Below are 24,541 nucleotides of genomic sequence, written 5' to 3'. Positions count from 1 at the left end.
ACATGTCAATGTGCAAAGCGTTAGGCGATGCCTTGCTAAAAACCATGCGGACAGTCAGCCCTAAAAATCAGATTTGAGGAGGAATCTGATTGCATATGCCTGCAGTCTGAATGCAGCCTAAGGCTCCAGTTCCAGCTGAAGAAAAACACCCCGAGAAAATGATGATGTTGCTTTTGTGTCCATGCCCAAAATAACTTTTGGTAATATACCATCATGATTTTCCACCATGCGTTGGAGAGATTTCAAGTGTTTTTGCGACGTTTTGAAACCAAGGTTGAACACTTTTTAGCCAATGCCAAAAATATAGTTTGGCGCATACACAATTTTGCATATCAGAGAAAAATATATTCAGGTATAGTGTAGCGTGGTGATGGTGGTGTCATTCTTTTGGGGCTGTTTTTCTTCTGCTGGAACTGGTCATGATCAACAATTCCAAGAACCAGGCAGTGTTCGCACAATTCTTTCAAGGTCCTGGTAGAAAGCAAAAACAAAAAGTCCGAAAAAGCCTGCTCGGACTGAACGCTTGGGATTATAATCAGTGGCAGTGAAAACGGTCGCAGGTGTGTGCTGACTGCCATTTAACATGACTTTCAACGTCATTGGGTAATTCTGAACACAGCCAGTGACAGAGAGTGCACACTTTTACAGCCAAATTATCTTAAAGCTTCTGCTCCAGTATATGTTGAGGGATGGATGGATTAGTACTATTAAAAAAAATGTTAACAAACAGATTCATACACGTGAGAGCAGATTATTGGAACCTGATGATAGGGGCCGTTAATTTTGATGCTTGTTCCTGAGTCCTTATTGTCACATCTCTGAAGCGCTTTGCAGGTGTATAGGCTTTGCTGTTTCCTCTGCATTGCCTCATTGTGTGCATGACATGATTCATATCAGCACAAATTTACGACACCACTCCCTGACTTTAACGCTACTAGGTAGTTATGTCGGGTTATGAGTTGTTGTTTTTCTTCTCTGGGGTAGAAAAACTCAGCACAGCTCTCTAGACCAGAGCTCACCTCCACAGACTGTTATGTCCACCTATAATCACCCTGTGCTGGGCGTCTACAATCCACGGGATGACTTCCCGCTTCGAAAAACAGGTGTGACACACACACACACACACACACACACACACACACACACACACACACACACACACACACATCCAGAAGTTCATAGCCAGAATAGGACTCCTGTGTCTATTTCCTATTTTTTGGAAGCGGGGACTCTACGCCACAGCACAATTCAAACGTCAACACTGCAACCTGAGAAATAACCTGTAGAAGATGTTAATAGTGCAATATGCACAAGCACATTGCACCTGGGGGAAACAGCCATCACCTCATGTTGCTTTGTGCTTTTTGAAAGAAGAGATGCAAGGCGCGCTGTGCCTGTCTTTTCACTCAATAGTGGCTGGCTGAGTCTGAAGGCAGACAACGTCATAGCACCACTTACGAACATTGACAGGCTTGTACATAAGTGTGACCTTCCAGTGATGGCTGTCAAAATGAGGCTTGTCAATTAATTTCACTTCAAAGGCCTGTTTTAAACGGCAACAATCGCTATTTTGATTTGTGTTACGAATCAAAGCATGCTGTGCAGCACCGCATGGGTTTCTCCAAGTCAGTGGGCCTTATTTTCATAGACAGGCGCGTATGTGCTTCAGGTAAAAACTCAGTCACACCGGACATTTTGGTGACGGAAAGTAATCTTCACTTTAGAGCAGGTGTCATTCACCGCCCTGTCGACTGTGCACTTCACCTGGGCTAAACTTAAAAGAGAATAAGAGGAGCCGCTTGAATTGACTCGGAATCAGGTTGACTGTGTTCACTCCTATAACCTCGCAATCATCTATTTCTACCTGCGCCCATCTACGAAAATGCCAAAAGAAAGAAAACTCCATCCATACACACAGTTTAACTGCACTTTGCGCTAGACTTGTGCCGGGCCTGAAAATAGGGCCCATTAATTTACAATTTTTGAGTCTTTCAAATGTCAGGTTCACCATTATCCTGACAATGACTCTGCTGTGATTATGAGAACACTATCACTGTGTTTTTTTAAATATAAATTTGGGATTTCATTTAAGCTTGATGGAAAGCAACCATCAACGTGTGTGTGTGTGTGTGTGCTTGCTTTCCCCTAATCATAATTTGACGTAAATGAGCGTCACAAATGCTTATTTGGATGCCATTTGACCTCAGCCATTTTTTCTGCACACAATTTTCCATCCCGCACTTTTAATATGTTTCAGATGAAGTGTGCCTAAATATCATACAGCAGGCAATCCTTAATGTTAGAAATGTAGTCGTAGGCGAACCAACTTGTGTGTTCATCAGTTTTTGTCCTTGTATTTAGCTGCCCTTTGAGGACTAAAAAACTATTGAATTCATCAAATGATGCTGTTTTGGGAGATTGGAGGGCATAGTAAACAGGGCGTTCGTTTTGTATGAGTGGCGCCAAGGTGACATGCTGTGCTTGCCTTCCTGTCTCCAATCACAAGTCTGTGACAGCACATACAAAAGAGCCAAAAAGCCTCCCAAATTTGAGCTAATTGCCTTTTAGCTACATTGTCATTTGGAAATTGGATCTCGGTTTGCATTGGATAGAAAGCATCTAAATAGGAGGAATCGGACACTAAAGAGTCGTGACATGTGAGCACAGTTAGCAAATGTTTTTTCTAACAAAAGGCCTCTATGGCTGCAGTGCAGTGATATAAAGTGCTTGAACCCAAAGACTACAGCTCGTGGGACTACACATGTATTGGTCATACTGTATCAATAAAGTGAGCAAGCAGTAGAACTCAAAAACCTTTTAGGTCCCTAAAGCACTTTTGAAAAACGTCTTCCTTTCAGCCTCCGAACCCAACTTGAAGCTGCGCTCCAGACTGAAGCAGAAGGTCAGCGAGCGGAGGAGCAGCCCGCTTCTCCGTCGTCGAGACAGCCCCATCACCTCTGCAAAAAAGCGCTCTCTCGACATGGCAGGTAGCAGCTTCTCACGGATTTGCTGACATTTAATTTCAGATCAGCGCATTTTTGTTTGAGAACTGGATACATTCAGTATTTTTTGTTGTTGTTTTTTTTTGGTGGATGTGCTCACTGCAGATTCTGCATGTAGCAGTGCCCCGGGCTCGGGCCCAAGCTCCCCGAACAACAGTTCCAACAACATCCCCAATGAAAACGGCATCACTGTGTCAGTCTCCAACAGCAAAGAGGTAATTTACGCTCAGTGTTACCCACTCAGCCCATAAAAGATCAACATAAAACCTTCATACTACCCAATGTTCTGCCAGATTAGTTGGGCATTTTTGTGATCGTGCTGAGGTCCAGGTGCTTGTTATTGGTTTTTAAACCCAGTAGTCTGTGCATGTGTGTGTGTGTGTGTGTGTGTGTGTGTGTGTGTGTGTGTGTGTGTGTGTGTGTGTGTGTGTGTGTGCGCGCGCGCGCGAAGGCAAAGAGTGAATGTTCTTCTGATGACGAGTCAGCAGCGGAGGACCGCAAGGTTCTATTTGTAGCAGCCATTAGGAGCACTAGTGGTGTGAGGAGGAGGCTTGTGAACATCACAGCTCTATTGCACTCAGTTTGTTATCATCCCCCCATCTTTGGGTCCAGAACTTGCACATTTACCACTTCAATCCTAACCTTTGCCAGAAGGTTGTGATATTTGGTTTCTTTTCTTGTTGGTTTACTCTTGTCTTTTGCATTAACCTTTATTTTTAAATAATAGTTAGGTAGGCATTTTATTTTTTATACTGTCAAATACAGGTAATAGGTAGGTAGGTATTCTTGCAGGGTTTTTGGTCAGGGTTAGCCTAACCTCATAAAAATATCTTCAAATTCTGCCCAAATTATTCTTTAACCCAATCCAGACAAAAGCAAAGCTGTAAAAAACAATGTACTTTTGCAAGTTGGCAAAGGTCTGCGCTCTCTGAGTGTTTGTTTAAATCTGCTTCCAGACACCCATGAGCCAGAGGGTGTGCCGTGGTGCTGAGCGAGGCTCTATAAGCCAGCTATCCCTCTACACATCACCATCCTTACCAAACATTACTTTGGGCTTGCCTGCCACTGCCACCGCCACTGCTGCCTCCAATGTAAGAATCTGGCTTAACTCTAGCAAGCTGTCGATGTACAGTATTTATGAGCAACATAAACACCCTTTTACTCTCTCTTTTTCTTTCCCTCAGGTGACATCTGCTCAGCAAGATGGCAGTCTGCAGCCAGCGCTCTCCCTCAGTCCTCCTTTCCTCTCGGGTGCCCACTTGACACCCTACGTGGCTGAAGCAGCAGCAGGGACAGGCGGGCACAGTCCTCTGCTTCAGCACATGGTACTCATGGAGCAAACTCCTGCACAGAGCCCCCTGGTGACAGGTAGGAAAAGTCACCTTGGGCCACTTAATTGAGCTTAAAACTAGCACTGCAGTGTGGAAGTCCACTCTGTTTACTAACACACAGGTTCATTCATAACCCTGAACTTATGACCTCCCTTTTTTGTCTGTGTGTGCAATGCGACAACGGACATGGATGCATAAGCACACACATTGACTAGCATGTCATTGATTTTTGCATGCATTATCTGGAATCAACCGGTAATGTACATGAAGACGCATCATTTTAAGTGCTCGTACAAGAACTTTGAATCAGACTAATACACATGAACACAGGGGTTGGGCATAGAGAGCGAATTTTGCTGGACAATTGAGATGACTTTGCAGTTTACTCACACAAAGCAATTTGCGGAAATGTGTAATGAAAACAAAAAAAAAAGGATCACAAATAATTTCCTAAGTATATGTGTGTCAATGCTGTGTAGTAGCGTGCTCACAAGCTCTCGAAAAGGAACTAAGCTGTTCCTTTTTCTCATTGTATCATCACTATAAATGAGTTGCTGTCTGGCAGGCCAGATGGTAGTTTTTTATTACATCTGTGAACCCATATTAAGTCTGACTTTAGGAAGACTAAGAATATGTGTTGTCTTATTTTATGGCCCCATCACTAATGTGCCATTCTTCTATGGCTACACCCCAGGTGTAAGTGGCTTGTCCATGTCGCCGGCAGCCTCCATGGCCAAGCTGCAGCGCCAGCATCGACCTCTGGGCCGCACCCAGTCGGCGCCGCTGCCTCAAGGGAGTGCTGCCCAAGCGCATGCCCAGGCGCTTGCTTTACAACAGCTTGTGGTCCAGCAGCAGCACCAACAGTTCCTGGAGAAGCACAAGCAGCAGTTCCAGCAGCAGCAGCAGCTTCAGTTCAATAAAGTAAGAGAAGAGTGGTGGAGATAAGAGGAGTTAGATTGCAGATCTTCACAGAGGTTTTAGCATTTGCCACTTGTGAAATCAGTGGGTGAATGGCTATGATATGGATCTTAATAGCTTAAAAGGATGTAAAGTCCGCTGGGGGAGGCAGCAGAACACCTGTGACCCTAGTGAGGATAAGCAGTGGAGAGGAGATGAGTAAAGTTATAACCTTGATCTGGAATTTGATAGTTAAAGTGGGAAAACATTTAATTTTAAGTGTTGAAAACAATTTGAGGACAAATATTGAAACACTCTTGAATGCTCCGCTGTCTGAGAAATGTTGTCCAACTCCATCTCCGACCTCATGCTACATGAGCCATGTGGCTTTATGTCACATTAAGACTGAACATGTGAATGTTTTTCAGGCAATAACTTTTAAAAATAATTGGACTTGATACAAATAAAACTGCTTTGCTTAAAAATATATATATATATATATATATATATATATATATATATATATATATATATATATATATATATATTTATATATATATATATATATATATTTGGGTGAGGGGATGAGACAAGGAATTTTATATAAAAATAAAAATCCTCGTCTCACCCCCTCTCGGGTGGTGTCCATCCCTCATTCAGCTCGGGTCCTCTACCAGAGGCCAGGAAGCTTGAGGGTTCTGCGCAGTATCCTCGCTGTTCCCAGCACTACACATTTCTGGACTGAGATGTCCGATGTTGTTCCCGGGATCTGTTGCAACCACTCATCTAGTTTGGGGGTCACTGCCCCGAGTGCTCCGACCACCACAGGCACGACTGTCACCTTTACCTTCCAGGCTCTCTCCAGCTCCTCTCTGAGCCATTGGTTTTCTCGAGTTTCTCGTGTTCCTTCTTTCTAATGTTTCCATCACTTTGGACCGCTACATCCACTACAACGGCTTTCCTCTGCCCTTTATCTATGATCACGATATCTGGTTGGTTCGCCATTACCATCTTGTCAGTCTGGATCTGGAAGTCCCACAGGATCTTCGCTCTGTCATTCTCCACCACCTTCGGAGGTGTTTCCCATTTTGACCTTGGGGTTTCCAGTCCATACTCTGCACAGATGTTTCGGTAGACTATGCCAGTCACCTGGTTATGGCGTTCCATGTAGGCTTTCCCTGCCAGCATCTTACACCCTGCAGTTATGTGTTGGATCGTCTCAGGTGCCTCTTTGCACAACCTACACCTTGGGTCTTGTCTGGTGTGGTATAACTGGGCCTCAACGGTTCTGGTGCTCAGGGCCTGCTCCTGAGCAGCCAGGATGAGTGCCTCTGTGCTGTCCTTCAGACCAGCCCTCTCTAGCCACTGATAGGACTTCTTGAGATCAGCCACTTCAGTTATGGTCCGGTGGTACATCCCGTGTAGGGGCTTGGTCTGAATCTCTTCCTTTGGCAGTGATCAGGGTACCTGATCACTGGCAGGGCATAGCTGTTTATTGCCCAGGTCTTATTCTTGCCATTGAGCTGTCTTCTTAGGACTTGCCTCACTCGCTGGAGGTATTTGGCCGTAGCCGCTTTACTTGTTGCCAGTTCAAGGTTGCCATTGGCTTGTGGTATACCGAGATACTTGTAGCTGTCCTCAATGTCTGATATTGTTCCTTCAGGGAGTGAGACCCCTTCAGTGCGGACTACCTTTCCTCTCTTAGTCACCATCCGACTACATTTCTCAAGCCCGGATGACATCCCGATGTCGCTGCTGTAGATCCTGGTTGTGTGGATCAGGGAGTCTATGTCCCTTTCGCTCTTAGCAGCTTTATGTCATCCATGTAGAGGAGGTGACTGATCGTAGCTCCATTTCTGAGGCGGTATCCATAGCCTGTCATGGTGATTACTTGGCTCCTATGCCGAAGTCCTATGCAGAACAGCAGTGGGGAGAGTGCATCACCTTGGTATATGCCACATTTGATGGACACTTGGGTAAGTGGCTTGCCATTGGTTTCAAGTGTGGTTTTCTACATCCTCATCGAGTTCGCAACGAAGGCTTTAGGGTCCTGTTCACCTTATACAACTCCAAGCATTCAGTGATCCATGTATGTGGCATCGAGTCATAGGCTTTCTTGTAATCAATCCAGGCTGTGCACAGGTTGGTACGTCGGGACCTGCAGTCTTGTGCGACTATTCTGTCAACCAGGAGCTGATGTTTGGCTCCTCTGGTATCTCTACCAATGCCCTTCTGTGCTTCGCTCATGTATTGATCCATGTGTCCACTTATCTTAGCCGCAATGATGCCTGACATGAGCTTCCATGTTGTGGAGACAGGTTATTGGCCGATAGTTGGATGGCACTGCACCATATGAGGGATCCTTCATGATCAGGATCAGTTAGCCATCCTGGTTGAGTCCCATCCCTCAGCAGCTGGTTCATTTGTGCCGCTAGGCGCTCATGGAGTGCTGTGACTTTCTTTAGCCAGTAGGTGTGGACCATCCGGGCCTGGTGCTGTCCAGTTCTTCATATCTGAGACTCTTTCCTGTATGTCTGCCACTGTTATGGTAACTGAGTTCTGTTCAGGGAGGTTGCTGTGCTCCTCTCTCAGGGTCACCAGCCATTGTGCACAGCTGTTATGTGCAACCTCCTTCTCCCATATGCCTTTCCAGTACCTTCCAGTTTCCAGTCTTGGTGGGTCAGCTCTGTTGTTTGGACCCTGCCACTGAGCGTAGTCTCTGGCTGAAGGAGCTTTGGGATGTTGTTGTACAGTGCACGTACTAGCACCTACTGGTGGCGTTCCTTTAGCGTCCTCTTTTATGCCCACCCTTCCCACTTTAATGTCCGCATGCTGTCCTCAGTTATGTCTGCCTTTCCTCTATATAAGCAAGTGTAGGCACAACGTCAGTCTGTCAAGCAGGCCCATCATTGAAGTCTCATAACACCATTTACATATTTTGGAAGGTGACTAGCATTATGAAGCACCCTGTCCATTTTGGAGGAAATGTCAGACTTTTATGTGCTTCTCTTTGTCGTGAAAGTACATCTAAAGAGATAAGAGAAATTTAGGAGGAAGTAAAAAGGAATTACAAAAAAACTTAAAAGAAGGGAAAAAAAAACGGTAATTAAAATTACCGGTAGTCATTTAGCATAGTTTACATGTTCAAAGTAGGAATATCAGTCTGTGACTAAAAAAAACAAACAAAATCCAGGCTGATGTAGCAATAATTATGTTGAACACACACCAACACAAAAAATAAGTACACACACAACAAATAGAGTTAGGATAAGGTCTGTTGTTTGTGTAGGTAGCTGTGAGTGTGTTTGACAAAGCATGATGTGTTGAGCATGCTCTTTATTTACACATTTCTTCATCCAAGTTTTTGGGTGAGTAGGTGTAAGCAGATTTGGGCTAAGTCACAGAGGACATTTTGTGTGAATGTGTATGTGCATCAGTAGTCCACGTCCTTCTGACTACGGCCAAGTTTCCACGGGCTACGAGGTAATCATTGGTTGCCGTGGTCACAGAGCAAAAGCTTGTGCCTCGTACTTGCCGTGCCTTGCTTTTTTGTTGTTTTTTGGTGTTTTTGTCTTTTGTTTTGTCACATGTTGTTTGTTGTTTCATCGTGCGGACCTGATATGGACTGTTTTCAGCGTTTTTTGGCCACGACATTCGTCAAAGGAGAAGCATCTGTGCTTGGTGGCTGCGCCTTCTCGGCAGCACCCCTGTACCAGCACAGATTTTGGTTGGGAGGAATGTCGGTGCCATTGACTGTCGGTGCTGGACAGACCTGGGGCGCTTGTGGTTTTTGCGCCTGTAATGGGCAGCATTTTTCACAACCCCGTTTTGTTCAGTGGCTATGTTGACGCTGTTGGACAGTCGGCGTTGGTGCGGCTGAATGGATGGCTGCTGAAGTTGAGGATGAGGAGAGAGGAGCGTTGGCGCAGAGCGCTGATGCGCATTTGGAACCGTGAGTCGCCGCTTAGAATTGAAATGGATTTCCATGGGACAGGAGAAGTGAACCAATCTCTTTTCGTCAATGGATGCTACAGCTTCTTGTTGACTTTGAAACTTAGCTTGTAGCTGACGTGTGCACATTTTGAGCATGACGTCTCTGATCCACTGGTTAAAGGAAACTTTGATTCTCGCCTCTTTCATCTCAAACTGCTTCAAACAACAAAGCGTGTGATGGAAAAGTGGTTATGCCTGCATGACTGTCTGTGTTTTATGTTATGTGTTGTGTTTATTGTTTTACTTGATGTTAACTGTTTTGTTAAGCGCTTTGTTACAGCTGCCGCTGTTGTGAAAGCGCTATATAAATCAGCATGTATTGTATTGTATTGTATTGTATTGTATTGTATTGTATTGTACAGTATGTCCAGGATGGAAGTGAGTAGATGTTGCTCTGATAACTGTACCTATTGCAAATGGGCAAGTGAATCAAGAGATTTTCTCTCCCCTGGCTCATCTGCTCTGTGCTCCTCCCAAGTGCTTTTGAGCTTCCCATTGGCTGCTTTCCACATGACCAGGCCGTGACACATAACTGGTTTGACAGGAGTAATGGTGGTGGGGTCTGCCAGTCTGGTGGGTCTAGTTCAAGTTGTCAGAATACTATGATGTCAATGTTGTCCCCTGGTGACAAGCTAAGCAAGGGAAGGCAAGGCTTGTAAATTTCGGAAATACTGTCAATTGCACGCCTGGAGCTGACACTTACGACTCCCTGCAAAAACTCTCTGCTTTGATTGTAACACACACACACGCGCACACACATAAATTGCAAAGTGACTTTACAGATCAGATGAATCGCTGTTCTGTGACCAGCAAGCTCCAGATGTAGGTGTCCTTCATCCATTTACAGTGGATATGCGTGTAATTCATCCGGTAGACATGCTTGTGTAAGATGATTTATTTTTACATTGATGTCGATATTTGTATGGGCTTATTTTATTCCTTATTTGGCACTATAGTAATTGTATTGACGGAAGGATATGCAAGCATTTGCCCAACTGTTGCTTGCGGTCAAGTGAATTTGCTCAGACAAAAAATGTTTTGCTTTAAAATCAAAGTAAAAAGTCCTCAGAACAATGGCCTTTATCTTAAAAAAAAAAGCAACAACAACAACTATCAACTCACTTGTATCTCAAGGCACCACAGAGCTGTAGATTTTACAGTCAGCCGAATTGAACCTTGCATTCAATTAAAGAAGAGACGAGATGAGATGTAGAGAATTCTGCTTGCATAATCCTCAATCAGGTTGTTATAAAAAGAACATTGCAGAGAAAAGACTTTCTCTGTAAAAACTCATTTCAGTCATCGAGAGTTTGTCTGAATTCATTCAGCCTCACACTTTGAAGCGAACCTGTTAGATCTCGCTGTTTCCTCACACCATTGCCCTCCCGCCTCTGCATCCCCACAGTTGATAGCCAAGCCCAGCGATTCGCCCGTGGGCCGGCAGCACCAGAGCCACCCGGAGGAAACGGAGGAGGAGCTGAGAGAGCACCAAGATGTTGGCGCGCTACCATTAGGGGTCACCATCAAGCAGGAGCCTCCCGACCCACAGGAGCTCCAGGAGGAAGCGCTGCAGCAACACCGGGAGCGGGAGAGGCTAGCGGAGCAGGAGCTTCTCTTCAGACAGGTAAGAATGAGGCACTTGTAAGAAGGAAGATGTCTGGGCGAATTTAGTTGATGTTGCACGAGCTTCAGAGGGAGGTAAAAAAAAAAAGTAATACTTTCCACTCCAACCATGACAACTGTGTGTGTGTGTGTGTGTGTGTTTGTGCGTGTGTGTGTGTGTGTGTGTGTACACGCGCGCACGTACGCTCGTGCAAGCAGCAGGCACTGTTGTTGGAGCAGCAACGAATTCACCAGCTAAGAAACTATCAAGCTTCCATGGAAGCTGCCGGGCTGTCCATCACCTTCCCAGGACACCGGCCTCTATCGCGAGCCCAGTCGTCTCCAGCTTCAGCCTCCCCCTTCTCCATCAGTGTCCCACAATCTGATCCACCCATTAAGCCTCGCTTCACCACAGGTGAGCACCACCTTTTTGTGGTGGCAAGTAACAAAGAACAAATATTTTGTTCCTGTACTTAATTTTGCTGTACTTTCCTGTTTAGTTCCTGTACTTTCCTGTTAACATTGGACGTGCAATGCTAATTTTGTCTTCCTCCTGTATTATATAATTTTGAGAGTGTTCATGTTGAATTAATACTTCTGCTCTTTCAGGTCTTTTTAGCATCTTTACTTCTAGCTAAGTAGAAAATGTGGTACTATTGACACCTGGGAGTTAATGAGTGAATGTTTTCTGGCTAAATTCCAAATCAATTGATATCTGTCTGTGCGTGTTTCCCCCAGGTCTGGTGTATGATTCTCTAATGCAGAAGCACCAGTGCATGTGTGGCAACACCAACAGTCACCCAGAGCACGCGGGCCGGATCCAAAGCATTTGGTCCCGTTTGCAGGAAACCGGACTCAAGGCGCATTGCGAGGTAGTACCCCCCACATTTCTTCATTACACCAAGTTGGAAAGACACAGAGCATATGATTTGTGTCTGTGTAGTGCATCCGTGGGAGAAAGGCCACATTAGAGGAACTGCAGACGGTTCACTCTGAGGCCCATGTCATGCTGTATGGAACCAATCCTCTCAGACAGAAACTTGATTGTAAGTCCGCATACGCACGCAGGGTCGCTCGGCATCTCCATTTACTTAACCTGACATAGTTTTTCCTTCTCACCAGGTTCAATCACGCCCATGTTTGTGCGGCTACCATGTGGCGGCGTGGGCGTAAGTGGCGTCATGCATGACATGTGAAACACGAATAAAGCGGAATTGAGTAAAACCATTTCATACCACATGTGTGTTTGTTTTCAGGTGGACAGTGACACTATCTGGAATGAAGTCCACTCCTCCAGCGCAGCTCGCCTCGCCGTCGGCTCTGTTATCGAGCTTGTCTTCAAAGTGGCCACTGGGGAGCTGAAGGTATCGCGATCGTGGCTTCATCATATTTTTATGAGCAAATGTTATTCTTTACTTTGGCTACAAACAAGTATTACTGAGAATGTCCGACTGGATAATGCAACCACAAGATGACGTCAAAGCCTTGGGCTGTAAGAAAATAGTAATTACCGTATTTTCACGACTATTCGACGCATCGTACTAATGGCCGCAGTCTCATTAATGGGTGACATTTCTGTATTTTACACATACACAGGACGCATCGTACTAATGGCCGCAGTTTTACAGTGGTAAAACATACGCCAGCTTAAACATACGGCATGCATGCGCGGACTCTATCACGTTAGCTTGAAGCATACGGTAGCATGCCAAGATATACAGATAAGCTAAAAACACGTTTTTAAAAAGGCAACGAAAGCAGAACTGAGTTCGGGTGTATTTTATTTAGCCATCGTACAATGTTCTCACGTTTATCGATCAATCATCACCCAGAAATCCATCAAAGCCCTCATCCTCTGTATCAGAAGCAGAGGACTGCACATCTCAGTTGTCATTGAATGCATCACATGCTAGTGTGAGTTGCTACGCATTGCCGAGCGGAAAGAAGGAGTAGCAACAGCAAAGTCAACATTTCTCTCGTGTGAAGCTTTCCCACATTTGAAAGTAAAGAACAGAGCGAAACATAGTGGCAGCGCGTGTGTGTAGAAAGAATTGAACAATTGTGCAAGTACCGTAATCCATCAAAAACGCCGCGTTCCCTCTCGTTGTTGCGTATTGTGGCGTAACTCGCCAAGCGCTGCCTCTCACTCTTTGTAAAGTTGTGTTTGCCACCGATCATCCATTGTTCCCATGCCGTTTGCAACTTTACTTTGAACGCCCGGTTGATGCCAATGTCCAGCGGTTGGAGTTCTTTAGTCAAGCCTCCGGGAATAACGGCAAGCTCAGAGTTCCTTTGCTTGACTTTTTTTTTCACCGCTGCTGTGAGATGGGCACGCATGCCAAAAGCATAACCGGTGGCTTTAAGTTTGAACTGAGCTTCGTAGGCGTGTCTTTTTGTCGAATTTATTTTCAGGGGTTCTTAGAAACCAAAACCGGAGTTGTTTTGCAACAATGCACATTGCCACACTCTATACAAGTGTTGGTACTGGCTTGAGGCGTCCACTTACACGCCCACCCTTCACCATTGGCGGACTAGCTTGTCTGTCCTCTCTCTCCCTCTCTCTGTCTCTCTCCCTCTCCATATATGTATATATACACGCCCACCCTTCCCTGATTGGCCGACTTCTCTCCTGCATGCCTGGCCACAGTCACTTCCGCCTTTTCTCTATAAACAGCGTGTCGGCTGTCAGTCAGATTTTGGAACTCAGCGCATATAAAGGACGCTCCGCACCATAAGGCGTCCTGTCCATTTTGGAGAAAATTTAAGACTTTTAATGGCGCCTTATAGTCGTGAAAATACGGTAGTGTCGAGGAAGTACGATTCGCACATCTCGACAGGAGAGTAAGATCTTTGTTTGTTCGTGTGTTCACTAAAACATATAACTTTGCCTTACATAAGTCTACTTAATGCCAACACATAATGCAAAACCGAATAGGCAGACTAATGAATGAGCATCAGTGTTGCAACACAAACAAACAAAGCCATTCCTGCCATCTAGTGGTGATTTATCATACTGAAATAATTCCCACAGCCTCGATACTGGCGGAGGATGTGCGCAAAGCCCTTTGTTAATATTTTGAAATATAAAAACACTCACAAAGATTCATACGTTTTGGCACGAAATTAATGGGTTTTGGAATTTATTAGTTACTTATCATATTGTGATAATGTCATCTTGTGACGTTTACAAATCGTTACGTTCCTGCTTAAAGGTAAACTTAGATGAAAACACGAAAGCCGACTCCAAATTAAGCTCTACAAAATTGTCGAGCGTAGGGGTGAAGCCTTCACTTTCAACTTTTACTTGGACTTGGTTTGAACCTTTGGTTCAATTATTTCTATTTATTTATTTATATACCGTATTGGCCCAAATATTAGACGGCCCTGATTATAAGACGACCCCCTCTTTTTCAAGACTCAAGTTTGAAAAAAGACTTTTTGAACACCAAATTCATTTTTATCCAGAAAATAATTACAGTACATCTGAAACTAATTATTAGAACAATATTTTTGAGAGAAAAAGTATGTTATTTTGCCTCATTCAAATCTAAAGTGAAATCACATTCGTAAATGAATGGCTTGTGGTTTTTGAAATGTAAATTACATCATAACTTCTCCTCAGCTGCCGGTTAACCCGGCCGATCTTCGACCCACTTTTCTGCAAATTGTCACTACGTTTCTCCATTTTCTTGTTGTCTCTTCTATTATTTTCTTCTCTTTTCCTTCTTACCACTATTTTTTATTTGTCTTCTTTGTGCTACCGCTATTTTTATTTTTATTCATCGTGGCAGGGGTTCACTTTGGCCTGGGGAGTCAAGTTCAGCATTCGCTTTAATGATATCTGGCGTCATCTAGCGTCGTGAATGGGTACAATGTCTAGACCCCGAATATAAGAGAACCCCACTTTTTCAGTATTATTTCAATGCAAAAAAACACCATCTTATATTCGGGCCAATACGGTATATTCGCTATTCATGGCCGAGCTTAGCCCCATACTGTATTTTTCACTAAACCCATTTATTTCCATTGTTAAAGCACATGTCAAACTGTTTGCTATGGTTCACGGTTCCTTGTTCCTGTTATCCATTCCACCAGAATGGTTTCGCCGTGGTGCGACCTCCAGGACACCATGCAGAAGAAAGCACTCCCATGTAAGGCCACAGCTGTCACTACACTCAATACGATACGACAAATACCAGTGACATAGTGTCTGGGACAGAAATTACACACTTTTGAGTAAGAAGTGTGTAATACATTTACCAACCAATTTGGGTTTTTTCCCCCTTTAAAAATGAAAGCAAAGTAGGCAGTGAGCAACAGACTGTTTTTTTTTTCTTTTATTTTTTACATCCCAGGGGCTTCTGCTACTTCAACTCTGTGGCCATTGCTGCCAAACTGCTGCAGCAGAGACTCAACATCAACAGGATCCTCATCGTCGACTGGGTAAGCACACCATTCATTTGACGATAACATGAGCTTGTAGAAAGGCCGTTGCTCACAACCTGTCATTTAGGATGTTCACCACGGCAACGGCACCCAGCAGGCCTTCTACGATGACCCCAATGTTCTGTACCTTTCTATTCATCGCTACGATGACGGCAATTTCTTCCCCGGTAGTGGCGCACCCGAGGAGGTGAGAAAATGTGCTGAGGTGCATTTTAGGAAATAGCAGTTTGTCTGCAATTTTGTTCAAAGGAGTTGTTGTTAAAACTAAGGTAATAAATTTTGGTTGTCCCACCTGCAGGTAGGAAGTGGCCCGGGAGTCGGCTTCAATGTCAATGTCGCCTTCACTGGAGGGCTTGAACCACCCATTGGAGATGTCGAGTACCTGGCTGCCTTCAGGTGCCAGATGGAGCCTCAAAAACACACAGGTGATGTTTGAAAATAATGCCAAAAGTCTGAAATTTTCTCTCGTTCTCTTAGGTCCGTGGTGATGCCCATAGCCAATGAGTTTGCACCGGACATCGTGCTCGTGTCCTCTGGCTTCGACGCAGTGGAAGGACATCCTCCTCCACTTGGAGGCTACACACTGTCATCCAAATGTGAGTACAAGAGCTCGTAGAGTTTCCAATCTCCTCACGTCATTTAGTCGCAGTAGTATTTACTGTATATAAGGACCAAGCAATGCCTGTAATCGTGAACTGCAAGTCATGGATGCCCCCTCCAACCCCCTGTAAAAATGGTTATAATAAATCGCCTGTATTCATAGTTTAAATGGTAGCTGTACCCAGATCCCAAATTTCAAACTCATTTTACAACATTGCTCTTTAGAACTGTACTGCAACCACTCTACTCACTGTCCCCTCGCTGTCTTGTAGGTTTCGGCTTTCTGACCCGCCAACTGATGAGCCTTGCCGGAGGCAGGTTGGTCCTGGCTCTGGAAGGGGGTCATGATCTAACGGCCATCTGTGACGCCTCAGAGGCCTGCGTCGCTGCACTGCTGGGACAGGAGGTTAGCCGGCCGCTTTCCTTTCAAATGATCATTCAGACTCCTTTAATAAAGTTAAAGGGAAATACCCTAAGTGTACATGTTTAGTGAAGTTGGCATTCTGGTTGATATTCTCGATTTTTTCCCATGATATGACAAACCGTCACCTCCAAATGTACAGCTATGTCTTTAAAAAATAAAAAATAAAAAAGCTCTTGAGTTTTGCTAGAGGAATACATTTATCCTACATGAAGTAGTGACCACACAGCCATGGGCATTGTAAATGTAAACCTGACTCGTGTAAAAAAGGAAGGAGGCTGAAGGAGATGGTCCACCTCATTGTGGAAAGTTTGGAAATGCAACATTTCATTCATGTTTTGCTTCCTGTATGTGTTTGCATGTGCAGCTGGACCCACTATCCAAGGCTGTCCTCGAGGACAGGCCCAACCCCAATGCTGTGCGTTCTCTGGAGAAGGTTCTCGAAACTCACTGTAAGTTATACAACGGGTTCTCAAAATGTTGGGGTCAGGACACCCATTATGGGGGGAGTTATTTTTTCTGAAGGCCCCCTCAATTTATGTAAATATTTCCCTCTTCTTCTTCTCCTTGTCACCTTGATGGGAGGCTCTGACCTGTAAACCAGGGTTCAGCAGTTAGCTCCAGGCCATTCCCCCCCCCCCCCCCCCGCAACAATGGAATCCCGTGCCGAAATTACATATTCATCAGGCAAGCCCTCATTATCAGTAGGGATGTAACAATATCAAAAGGTCACTGTTTGGATTTGGAATGGTATTGATGTCACTGTACGATAGATATTACAATATCATGAGAAAGCTGACAGTATTGTAGTAAGACCCATGAAGTGGCGTTTGAAGGGTTCATAATCAACATGTCCTTCAATTCACATTAGTTCTCTCCATTTTTTTAAATCAGGAGATTAATGTACCGTATGCCCCTTATCTTAACTAGTTACAGTGGCGTGGCTGGTGTTTGTTTTCCACATTACAGGTACTTGTGAAATGAAGTGATGTCTTGTGAATCATCAGTGAATTTCTTGTTATATGGTCACGTCATCGCTTAGGGTAGGCAGTCAATCGGCCGCCTATATTGGCTGGAAGCGGAGCGCTTTTCAGCGACATGTCGAACAAAATTACATTTTCAGCAGGGCGGCTCATTATTTCGTCCCGAAACAAGACCACGATGACATTGAGGCACTTTTAATTCCGCAAATATTTTGGCATTCCTGATTTTCTTTTTTTTCCCCAATCGATGCAGTCAAAAATCACAAGTGGTTCTGTTGGATTGGTTCAAAACGAACATTTTACAGACAAACCAGACAAATAGATCACCAAAGTAAAAATAGATGTAAAATTAAAAAAAAAATAGATACATGTAAAAGTAGCGAGCAGAATGTCGCTTTAGGTAACAGAACAATCATTGTGTACTCAAGTACTTTTTATATTGAAATGGTACTTAAACGTAACTGACTAAATATAATGTGTTATTATCTGGGAGGTAGGAGGAGTCCTTTTTGTATGTTTGCTTATGTTGGCACATGTAGTAATGCATTTTTCAATTTATTCTTGTTTTTTTTTGCGCGAATACCCAAGTTACATTTTGCGAGCACCCTCGGCCCCATTTTGAGGAATGCCAAGTTACACCTCTCTGCATCTTCAGTCATTCATTGTATTTCATTGTCATTTCAACTCTCGCGCCTGCTTGTCGTTGTTCCTTTCAGGCAAATACTGGCGCTCGGTGTGTCGCCATTCGCCACAGCTGGGCCTCTCACTATTGGAGGCCAAACGCGGTGACTCAGAGGAGGCCGAGGCTGTCAGTGCCATGGCCTCTCTGTCGGTGGCAAACACAAGTGCTCTGGATCACAGGTAAGCACAATATCACTGGGAAACATCAGGCGAGTGTTTGTGTCGGGGCCTTATTGATCTGGACTATTTGAGGTGACGATTCTGATAGTTGGCCCAATAAAATTCTGATATTAGATTGATCAGATGATTAATTTAAAGAAATGTATATTTTCATAACTAATACAACATATATTTTGATGCTTACAACAATAAAGATTTGAATGACAGGCAGGACATTTAACTGCCTTACAATATGGCAGTGGTTCTCAACCTTGTTAGAGGTACCAAACCCAACCAGTTAACATGCACATTCACCAAACCCTTCATTAGTCACAAATAAAAAGAGGATGTTTTAACAATTCAAGACATAAAAACTGAAAAAAAGTAAATTATTTTCTTGTACTCCCCATCTCCATTCAGTTTCAAGAAGTGTTCCCTCAGTTTTGCTGGTGTGAGACTAGAGTTGCTCAACTTGGCATGACAAATCATGCAGATTGGACGCTGAGTCCCATCATGTTCCGTGATGCATGTGAATCCACGTTGTACATATTCATCTGACCGCTATCTTTTCTGCTCGACGTAGTTAGCATGTATCAAAACTTGTTTTGTTTTTTTATCAGGTGATGTACAGTCACACGTTGATTACTGAGGGAACTAAATTTCCCCCAGCATTGATTGGACAAGCAATGTCATGTGATTATCTGCAGCCAGTGATGGCCAAGTGTGCGTGTCATAACCAATTGACATTTTGAGTCGGGTGTGTCTAAACCTCTGTCTAAACCTGTGCTCAAGCCCTGTGATCTCGATTGACTGAACTCTCGGGTTCAATCAAACCCAGGTTAAAAACCATTGCAATACGGTGTCTCTTATTATTTGTTTAACTTGACAACAGAAAGAGAAATCGGCAGAAACCAGACGATTTTTTTTTAAAGATTTGTGTGAATGTCTTTGTCTTGGATTATAATGTGTTAACATAGGAGGAGAAAATGGCCAAAATGGTTAATACTCTCTGTGCCCTAATTTTTATTGCTATATTATCTTCCCTCTCCAGACCGGAGGAGGAACCCATGGAAGAGGAGGAACCACTGTAACGAGGGGGCATACGTAGCTGAGTCACACTGTTAGCATTGACCTCTCCGGAGGACACCTCTTTGAGAAGCAAGGAGTCTCGACTGATCCCTTCATTTAGTGCCCCCGACACCAAGCATCACCTTGATTAGCGGAGGGACAGGGGGTGGGCTCAGCTTCAGAGTAGGGAGCCAGTCAGGAGACAGATGACTGCAATCGAAAAAAAATAACAAAAAACATGAACGAGTTGCTTCATGGTGCTCATTTGGAGATGTTTTTTTGTCAGTCTTCGCACCCCCTACGATGGCCTACAGGTGCAAGAGACCAAGGCAGCTTTTGCTGACGTGTTTTGAATGGAGGGGGGGGGGGGCGCAAGTTCAGGTCTCACCACGGAAATGTGAGATTCTTTGTGGAAACCAAACGGCTTGCCTCTGATGCCAACACTGTATGAACACCAGGGACAGATGATGTCCCGTCTGCAAGTCACAGCTCGGGATTTTCTTTTATCTCGACTAACTCTCTGACGGGAAAAGAATTTATTAAATGCGTTCACTGTGGACTTTCGGTCTTACAAACATTCGTTTTCATCAGAGGTTCTAAGAGGAGTGCCTTGGCGAGGGTCCGCTGGATTTCACGATTGTTCAGGAAAAGTTTGCCTTAAGATTTCCTTCTTGGGGATCAGCGCCAGGGAGGGACGAGAATTAAGACAATACAGCGAACAATATTTCAGCATGTTTACTTGGAACGTGGCCATGCGCTCTTAAAGATGTTAGTTTACTTTTCGGATGGATCTATTTTTCTGTGAAAAAGGACATGCTCTATAAAGGTAGTTGCCAGCTTCAGCAGAAAGGCACATCATTTGATGAACTGATTGGACTCTTATGTAGCTTCCCATCAAAGATTCCCATAGAAGACGGCTTTGTGGAACAAGCATAAGAGGAGAGGTCGCACATTTCCGCCCTGTTTGGAATGGTAAGCAACGGAAGCCAAAGCATGACTCTGGATCTAACAAACATTTTACATTTCGTTAGGAAACGGCTTTGTAGGTCGCTGAATTTGATCATCGCTCTGCTGAGCGATCCTGCGCTCTGCTGGCAACTACCTAGTTACCCGTGTGACTCCAGTCGTGTATATAAAGTTGAGTATATTTTGTTGTGTGCGACAGCCCTTTCATATCGACGTTTGATTTTTTTCCCCAAAAACATCAATTTCCACGACTTTATTATTATTCTTTTTTGTGTGTGTTTGATTTCTAACTTTTTTTCACTGATTTCTTTTTTTTTTGTATCCGTTATCTGGGTAGTTATAGGGCTACCAGTCACAAAAATAGTGTCACCGAATTTGTTCTTTTTGTATTTATCAAAAGTAAGAGCAACTTTCTTTGTACGGCTCTTCAGGCCACTGTGTTTTTCATCGATTGTGTATTTATATAACGTACTGTTTATGGAAGATTTGTATATGGAAAATTTCTAAATGTACTCTAATGACAGCTATGATATTGTGAACGGAACCAGTATGGTGTTTCTCCATGGACGTAGAAAAAAGAAAGAAAACAAGAAGCAGCGTATTTTGCTACTCATCGACTGCACTGTTTCGATGTAAAGTCATCACACGGCACTGCTTTGGACTTCTCATAGAGTCACTTTGTTGCCTATGTGGTGGTCTTTTTCTCGTGCACGTATATAACATGCACTTACCTTACCTTGGTGACATGCCTGTGATCTCGCCGCAAGCAGGTCCAGAGGCCATTTTATGTAGCGAGCTGTTTTCTGTGTTTTTTTTTTGGGGGGGGGGGTGAAATGGCAGGCATGCGAATGCTGAAAGGAGCCGGCCTTCCCGTTGTTTGTGTCTGTTATTTTTGGATGGGCATCAAAGTGCGATAATCAATACATTGCAAGACCATTTTTGTCATGACCTGTGTCCCAAAAGGAACATTTCTTTTTTGATTTTGACAGTGGTGCAACCTACACTACACAGTGAGCAGTTTAATTATGCATACCTGGTGCCAATAAGTCATCAGTGCGTTGTTCCATTTTGCCCCACCCTTATCTTCATATGTCTACATGACCATCACACCTATTTAAATTTGTACGTCAGTCCTCATACTTGTAAAATGTGAGTTTTTACTAACAAAACATTCCATTTGATTAATTCTTTTTGTGGGGGGGGGGGGGGGGAATCTGAATCACTACTATTTTTTAAAAGTACATTTTTAAGTCTTTTGGTGGGAGGGACCCCAGCTCGCAACAACTTTAACTCTTTGCATGGTTTGTTAGTCAGCATGCCTGCTTGTCTATGTAACAAATGTTTTTGCACAATAGAGGTAGAACAAAACAAAAAACAAAAAAAGCTTCCTAAGTTTTCTGCCTCGCTGGTGTGCAAATATTTGAAAAGACTTGGTTCCAATGACTCCACTATGGTTCTTCTTGTTTAAGACTAGTGATTTCTGCACTTAAAATGGACATAGATGGACTGTGTTTGCTCTGCCAAACCTCTGCTACATTCATGAAAGACTCTCCCAAAGAATGTTCCTCTTTCAAAGATGTTTAAACGGGCACTGTCGATGCTGGAGTAATGCTGCGCTTTTAATTGGGGAAACGGTTTGGAGGAGGACATTTGATTGTCACACCCACCTCGGCCAGTCCTCCAAATAAATAACCACTGTGGCTCAAGAGCAATTCTTGGTTTACATGTAAATGAAAGAAGTTATTTTTTGTTCGCTGTCTATGTCTCTAAGCGACATAGGGGACCTGCGCTTTGGACGTTTCATCTCTGACATCTATAAAATATATTTCTGAAAAATCATTGTCTTTTGCTTTTTGTTCTTCTGTGAAAAGACCAAATTTGAAAGTCATCAACAGTAAGCTAAAGATCAGGTGGTGTTTTGACATCCATAGGCGAGAATTGATTTTCTTCTTACTTTTTTCAGCATCTAATGGGAATGTGACTTCTTCAGTCATTGAATCAGATTATCTGTCTGGCGCAAGCTTACAAAGTCCATGTTTGCTCAGTCCAACTTTAGATCAATAGAGCGCGTTTTGTAGCTGGTGTTTATTAAAATGTACTCTTTTGGGTTCAGCATTTTAAGAAAACCTTCTCTCAACTATCATCCTTATACGAATAACAGTTGATTTGCTGCCTGGCACATGACTCAGATGATGTGACACATGAGGGGCATAAAACCTCAGCTGACCACTCTGTGTGGAAAATCAAATTACGAGACTCGGTATCACAAGAGTGTCCAAACGCTGGAAGTAACTGCCTGGTGACCATCTCAAACCACAACAGCAACAACTACAAAACTGGAAACCATCCCATTTGTTCTAAAATAAATAAAAATGTCACGTTGCGTGGTGGTGGTGGACCCCAAAAAGCAGGCAGGAGAGAGGAGCAGGGTATATTTGAAGATGTGTATTGATAAAAACACAAAACAAAAACAGCAACCAAAGCATGACAGTAGCAAACACAACAATGACCCGACACCGAGTGTGTGGGCAGGAGTCCTTTTATATGCCTGATTACCTATGACCAACAGGTGTGCAGCTGCCAGGGGAGCTCCACACTGCCACCTGTTGGTCCCTAAACCAAATCGTGACAGTACCCCTCCCTCAAGGGACGGATCCCAGACGTCCCAAAGTCATCCAAAAGGCTTGCCTCGCCAGGGAACAGGAACAAAAGTGACGGCAATCATCGTGACAGAATGACCCGACCTCCTGGACCCCGCAGGTACGATGGATTTGGTCCCTATTCAACCATGTGCCTGGCGGAGCTCGTCTGCGGCCGACACCCTTCCCCCTTTCAGGCAGCGCTGGTGATGCGGCTGTCCTGTTTCTGTCTTGTCAAGCCGCGTCTACGGTGGGCCGAGCCCCGTCCGCGTCCATGTGGAGCCGAGGCTCGTCACGTGTCTGTTCGAGCTGAGTCACATTCACGTCGACGACGAGCCGTGCCACTTCCACGCCCACGTCAGGCCGAGCCCCTGTTCACGTCCGGCTGTTCCATGTCCCCCGTTACGTCGAGCTCCGTCCAAGTCAGGTTCAAGCCGCGTCTACAGTGGGCCGAGCCCCGTCCGCGTCCATGTTGAGCCGAGGCTCGTCACGTGTCTGTTCGAGCTGAGTCACATTCACGTCGACGACGAGCCGTGCCACTTCCACGCCCACGTCAGGCCGAGCCCCTGTTCACGTCCGGCTGTTCCATGTCCCCCGTTGCGTCGAGCGCCGTCCAAGTCAGGTCACAGGTGACAGAGGTCGGGTCATTCTGTCACGTTGCGTGGTGGTGGTGGACCCCAAAAAGCAGGCAGGAGAGAGGAGCAGGGTATATTTGAAGATGTGTATTGATAAAAACACAGAAAACAAAAACAGCAACCAAAGCATGACAGTAGCAAACACAACAATGACCCGACACCGAGTGTGTGGGCAGGAGTCCTTTTATATGCCTGATTACCTATGACCAACAGGTGTGCAGCTGCCAGGGGAGCTCCACACTGCCACCTGTTGGTCCCTAAACCAAATCGTGACACCTGGGAGTCAAAGAACATACCACTTTAAAAGCGTTCTGTTGTTTTACAAAGCATTGAATTTGACCTAAATGTATTCAAGACTGTTTACTTCCTTGAGAACTTCAGACCCAACAGTCTTATTGAGTGCATCCAGAACCAGAGCCAATCAAACTAAAGCAGCACACACAAATACGAGTTTAAAAATCACACAGGTAAATGGGAAGATTACTTTCGTATGACGAAGTTCTTCTTGGGAAGGAAGTGTCAGATGTTCATGGAATTCTGAACACGTGCAAATTGTCCTCCCTCCACTCTTCGCATGCTCTAAACGTAACAAACGTGGCAGGATATCTTTGTCGATGTGCCGATTGAGACACATTGAAGACGGCAAACTCATAATTTGTACTACATAGTTAAAATATATCCTGATGATGGAACTTCTTTGCATATTTTGGATAATCTGCAATACATTTCCATCTATTACAGTGAAAAAAATACAATGAAATCATACAAAACACCGCAACTAATTTTACCAGTCACTTTTTTTTACACACAAGTATATTTTAAACACAAGTATTTATAAAAGTATTCACATTCTGTACTAATGCAAAACTTGAGTGCAGAGCATGAGTAATTTTGCCACCTGTGTGAATTGCACGTTGGAAGGGGTCATTTTGACCCTATTTTAAGGGGTTGATGAAAAGTGAGAGTAAACGTCCGATAGCAGATGATTTGGTGTTCAATGAGGGGAGGCCACTTCCTTCTAGTGATGGGAATTCCGGCTCCTTTTGGAGAGCCGGCTCTTTTGGATCGGCTCCCTAAAAAGAGCCGGCTCTTTCGGCTCCCAAATGGCTCCCAATGGC

The 24,541-nt window shown here is 44.2% G+C and overlaps 1 protein-coding gene across 2 annotated transcripts in view; it reads left to right on the top strand.

Annotated features, from left to right (window-relative positions):
• Nucleotides 1–21,985, top strand: part of LOC127595420 (histone deacetylase 4-like) — a 72,493-nt gene extending 50,508 nt beyond the window's left edge. For both annotated transcript variants that reach the window (XM_052056895.1, XM_052056894.1), the window contains 21 exons: nucleotides 985–1,103; nucleotides 2,859–2,987; nucleotides 3,108–3,217; nucleotides 3,959–4,093; nucleotides 4,187–4,370; nucleotides 5,028–5,254; nucleotides 10,629–10,847; nucleotides 11,045–11,240; nucleotides 11,564–11,697; nucleotides 11,769–11,871; nucleotides 11,948–11,994; nucleotides 12,082–12,189; nucleotides 14,921–14,976; nucleotides 15,181–15,268; nucleotides 15,339–15,458; nucleotides 15,570–15,667; nucleotides 15,749–15,867; nucleotides 16,144–16,277; nucleotides 16,660–16,744; nucleotides 17,992–18,136; nucleotides 19,167–21,985. In XM_052056895.1, the coding sequence (XP_051912855.1) occupies nucleotides 985–1,103; nucleotides 2,859–2,987; nucleotides 3,108–3,217; nucleotides 3,959–4,093; nucleotides 4,187–4,370; nucleotides 5,028–5,254; nucleotides 10,629–10,847; nucleotides 11,045–11,240; nucleotides 11,564–11,697; nucleotides 11,769–11,871; nucleotides 11,948–11,994; nucleotides 12,082–12,189; nucleotides 14,921–14,976; nucleotides 15,181–15,268; nucleotides 15,339–15,458; nucleotides 15,570–15,667; nucleotides 15,749–15,867; nucleotides 16,144–16,277; nucleotides 16,660–16,744; nucleotides 17,992–18,136; nucleotides 19,167–19,206 (2,596 nt within the window). In that variant the 3' untranslated portion in view covers nucleotides 19,207–21,985. The remainder of the gene's footprint in view (nucleotides 1–984; nucleotides 1,104–2,858; nucleotides 2,988–3,107; nucleotides 3,218–3,958; nucleotides 4,094–4,186; nucleotides 4,371–5,027; nucleotides 5,255–10,628; nucleotides 10,848–11,044; nucleotides 11,241–11,563; nucleotides 11,698–11,768; nucleotides 11,872–11,947; nucleotides 11,995–12,081; nucleotides 12,190–14,920; nucleotides 14,977–15,180; nucleotides 15,269–15,338; nucleotides 15,459–15,569; nucleotides 15,668–15,748; nucleotides 15,868–16,143; nucleotides 16,278–16,659; nucleotides 16,745–17,991; nucleotides 18,137–19,166) is intronic.
• Nucleotides 21,986–24,541: the final 2,556 nt, after the last annotated feature.

This window comes from Hippocampus zosterae, chromosome 2 (assembly GCF_025434085.1).
Source record: "Hippocampus zosterae strain Florida chromosome 2, ASM2543408v3, whole genome shotgun sequence".
Taxonomy (NCBI): Eukaryota; Metazoa; Chordata; class Actinopteri; order Syngnathiformes; family Syngnathidae; genus Hippocampus; species Hippocampus zosterae.
Note: the sequence above shows the minus strand (reverse complement) of the source record. Positions and strands in the feature narration are given on the sequence as shown.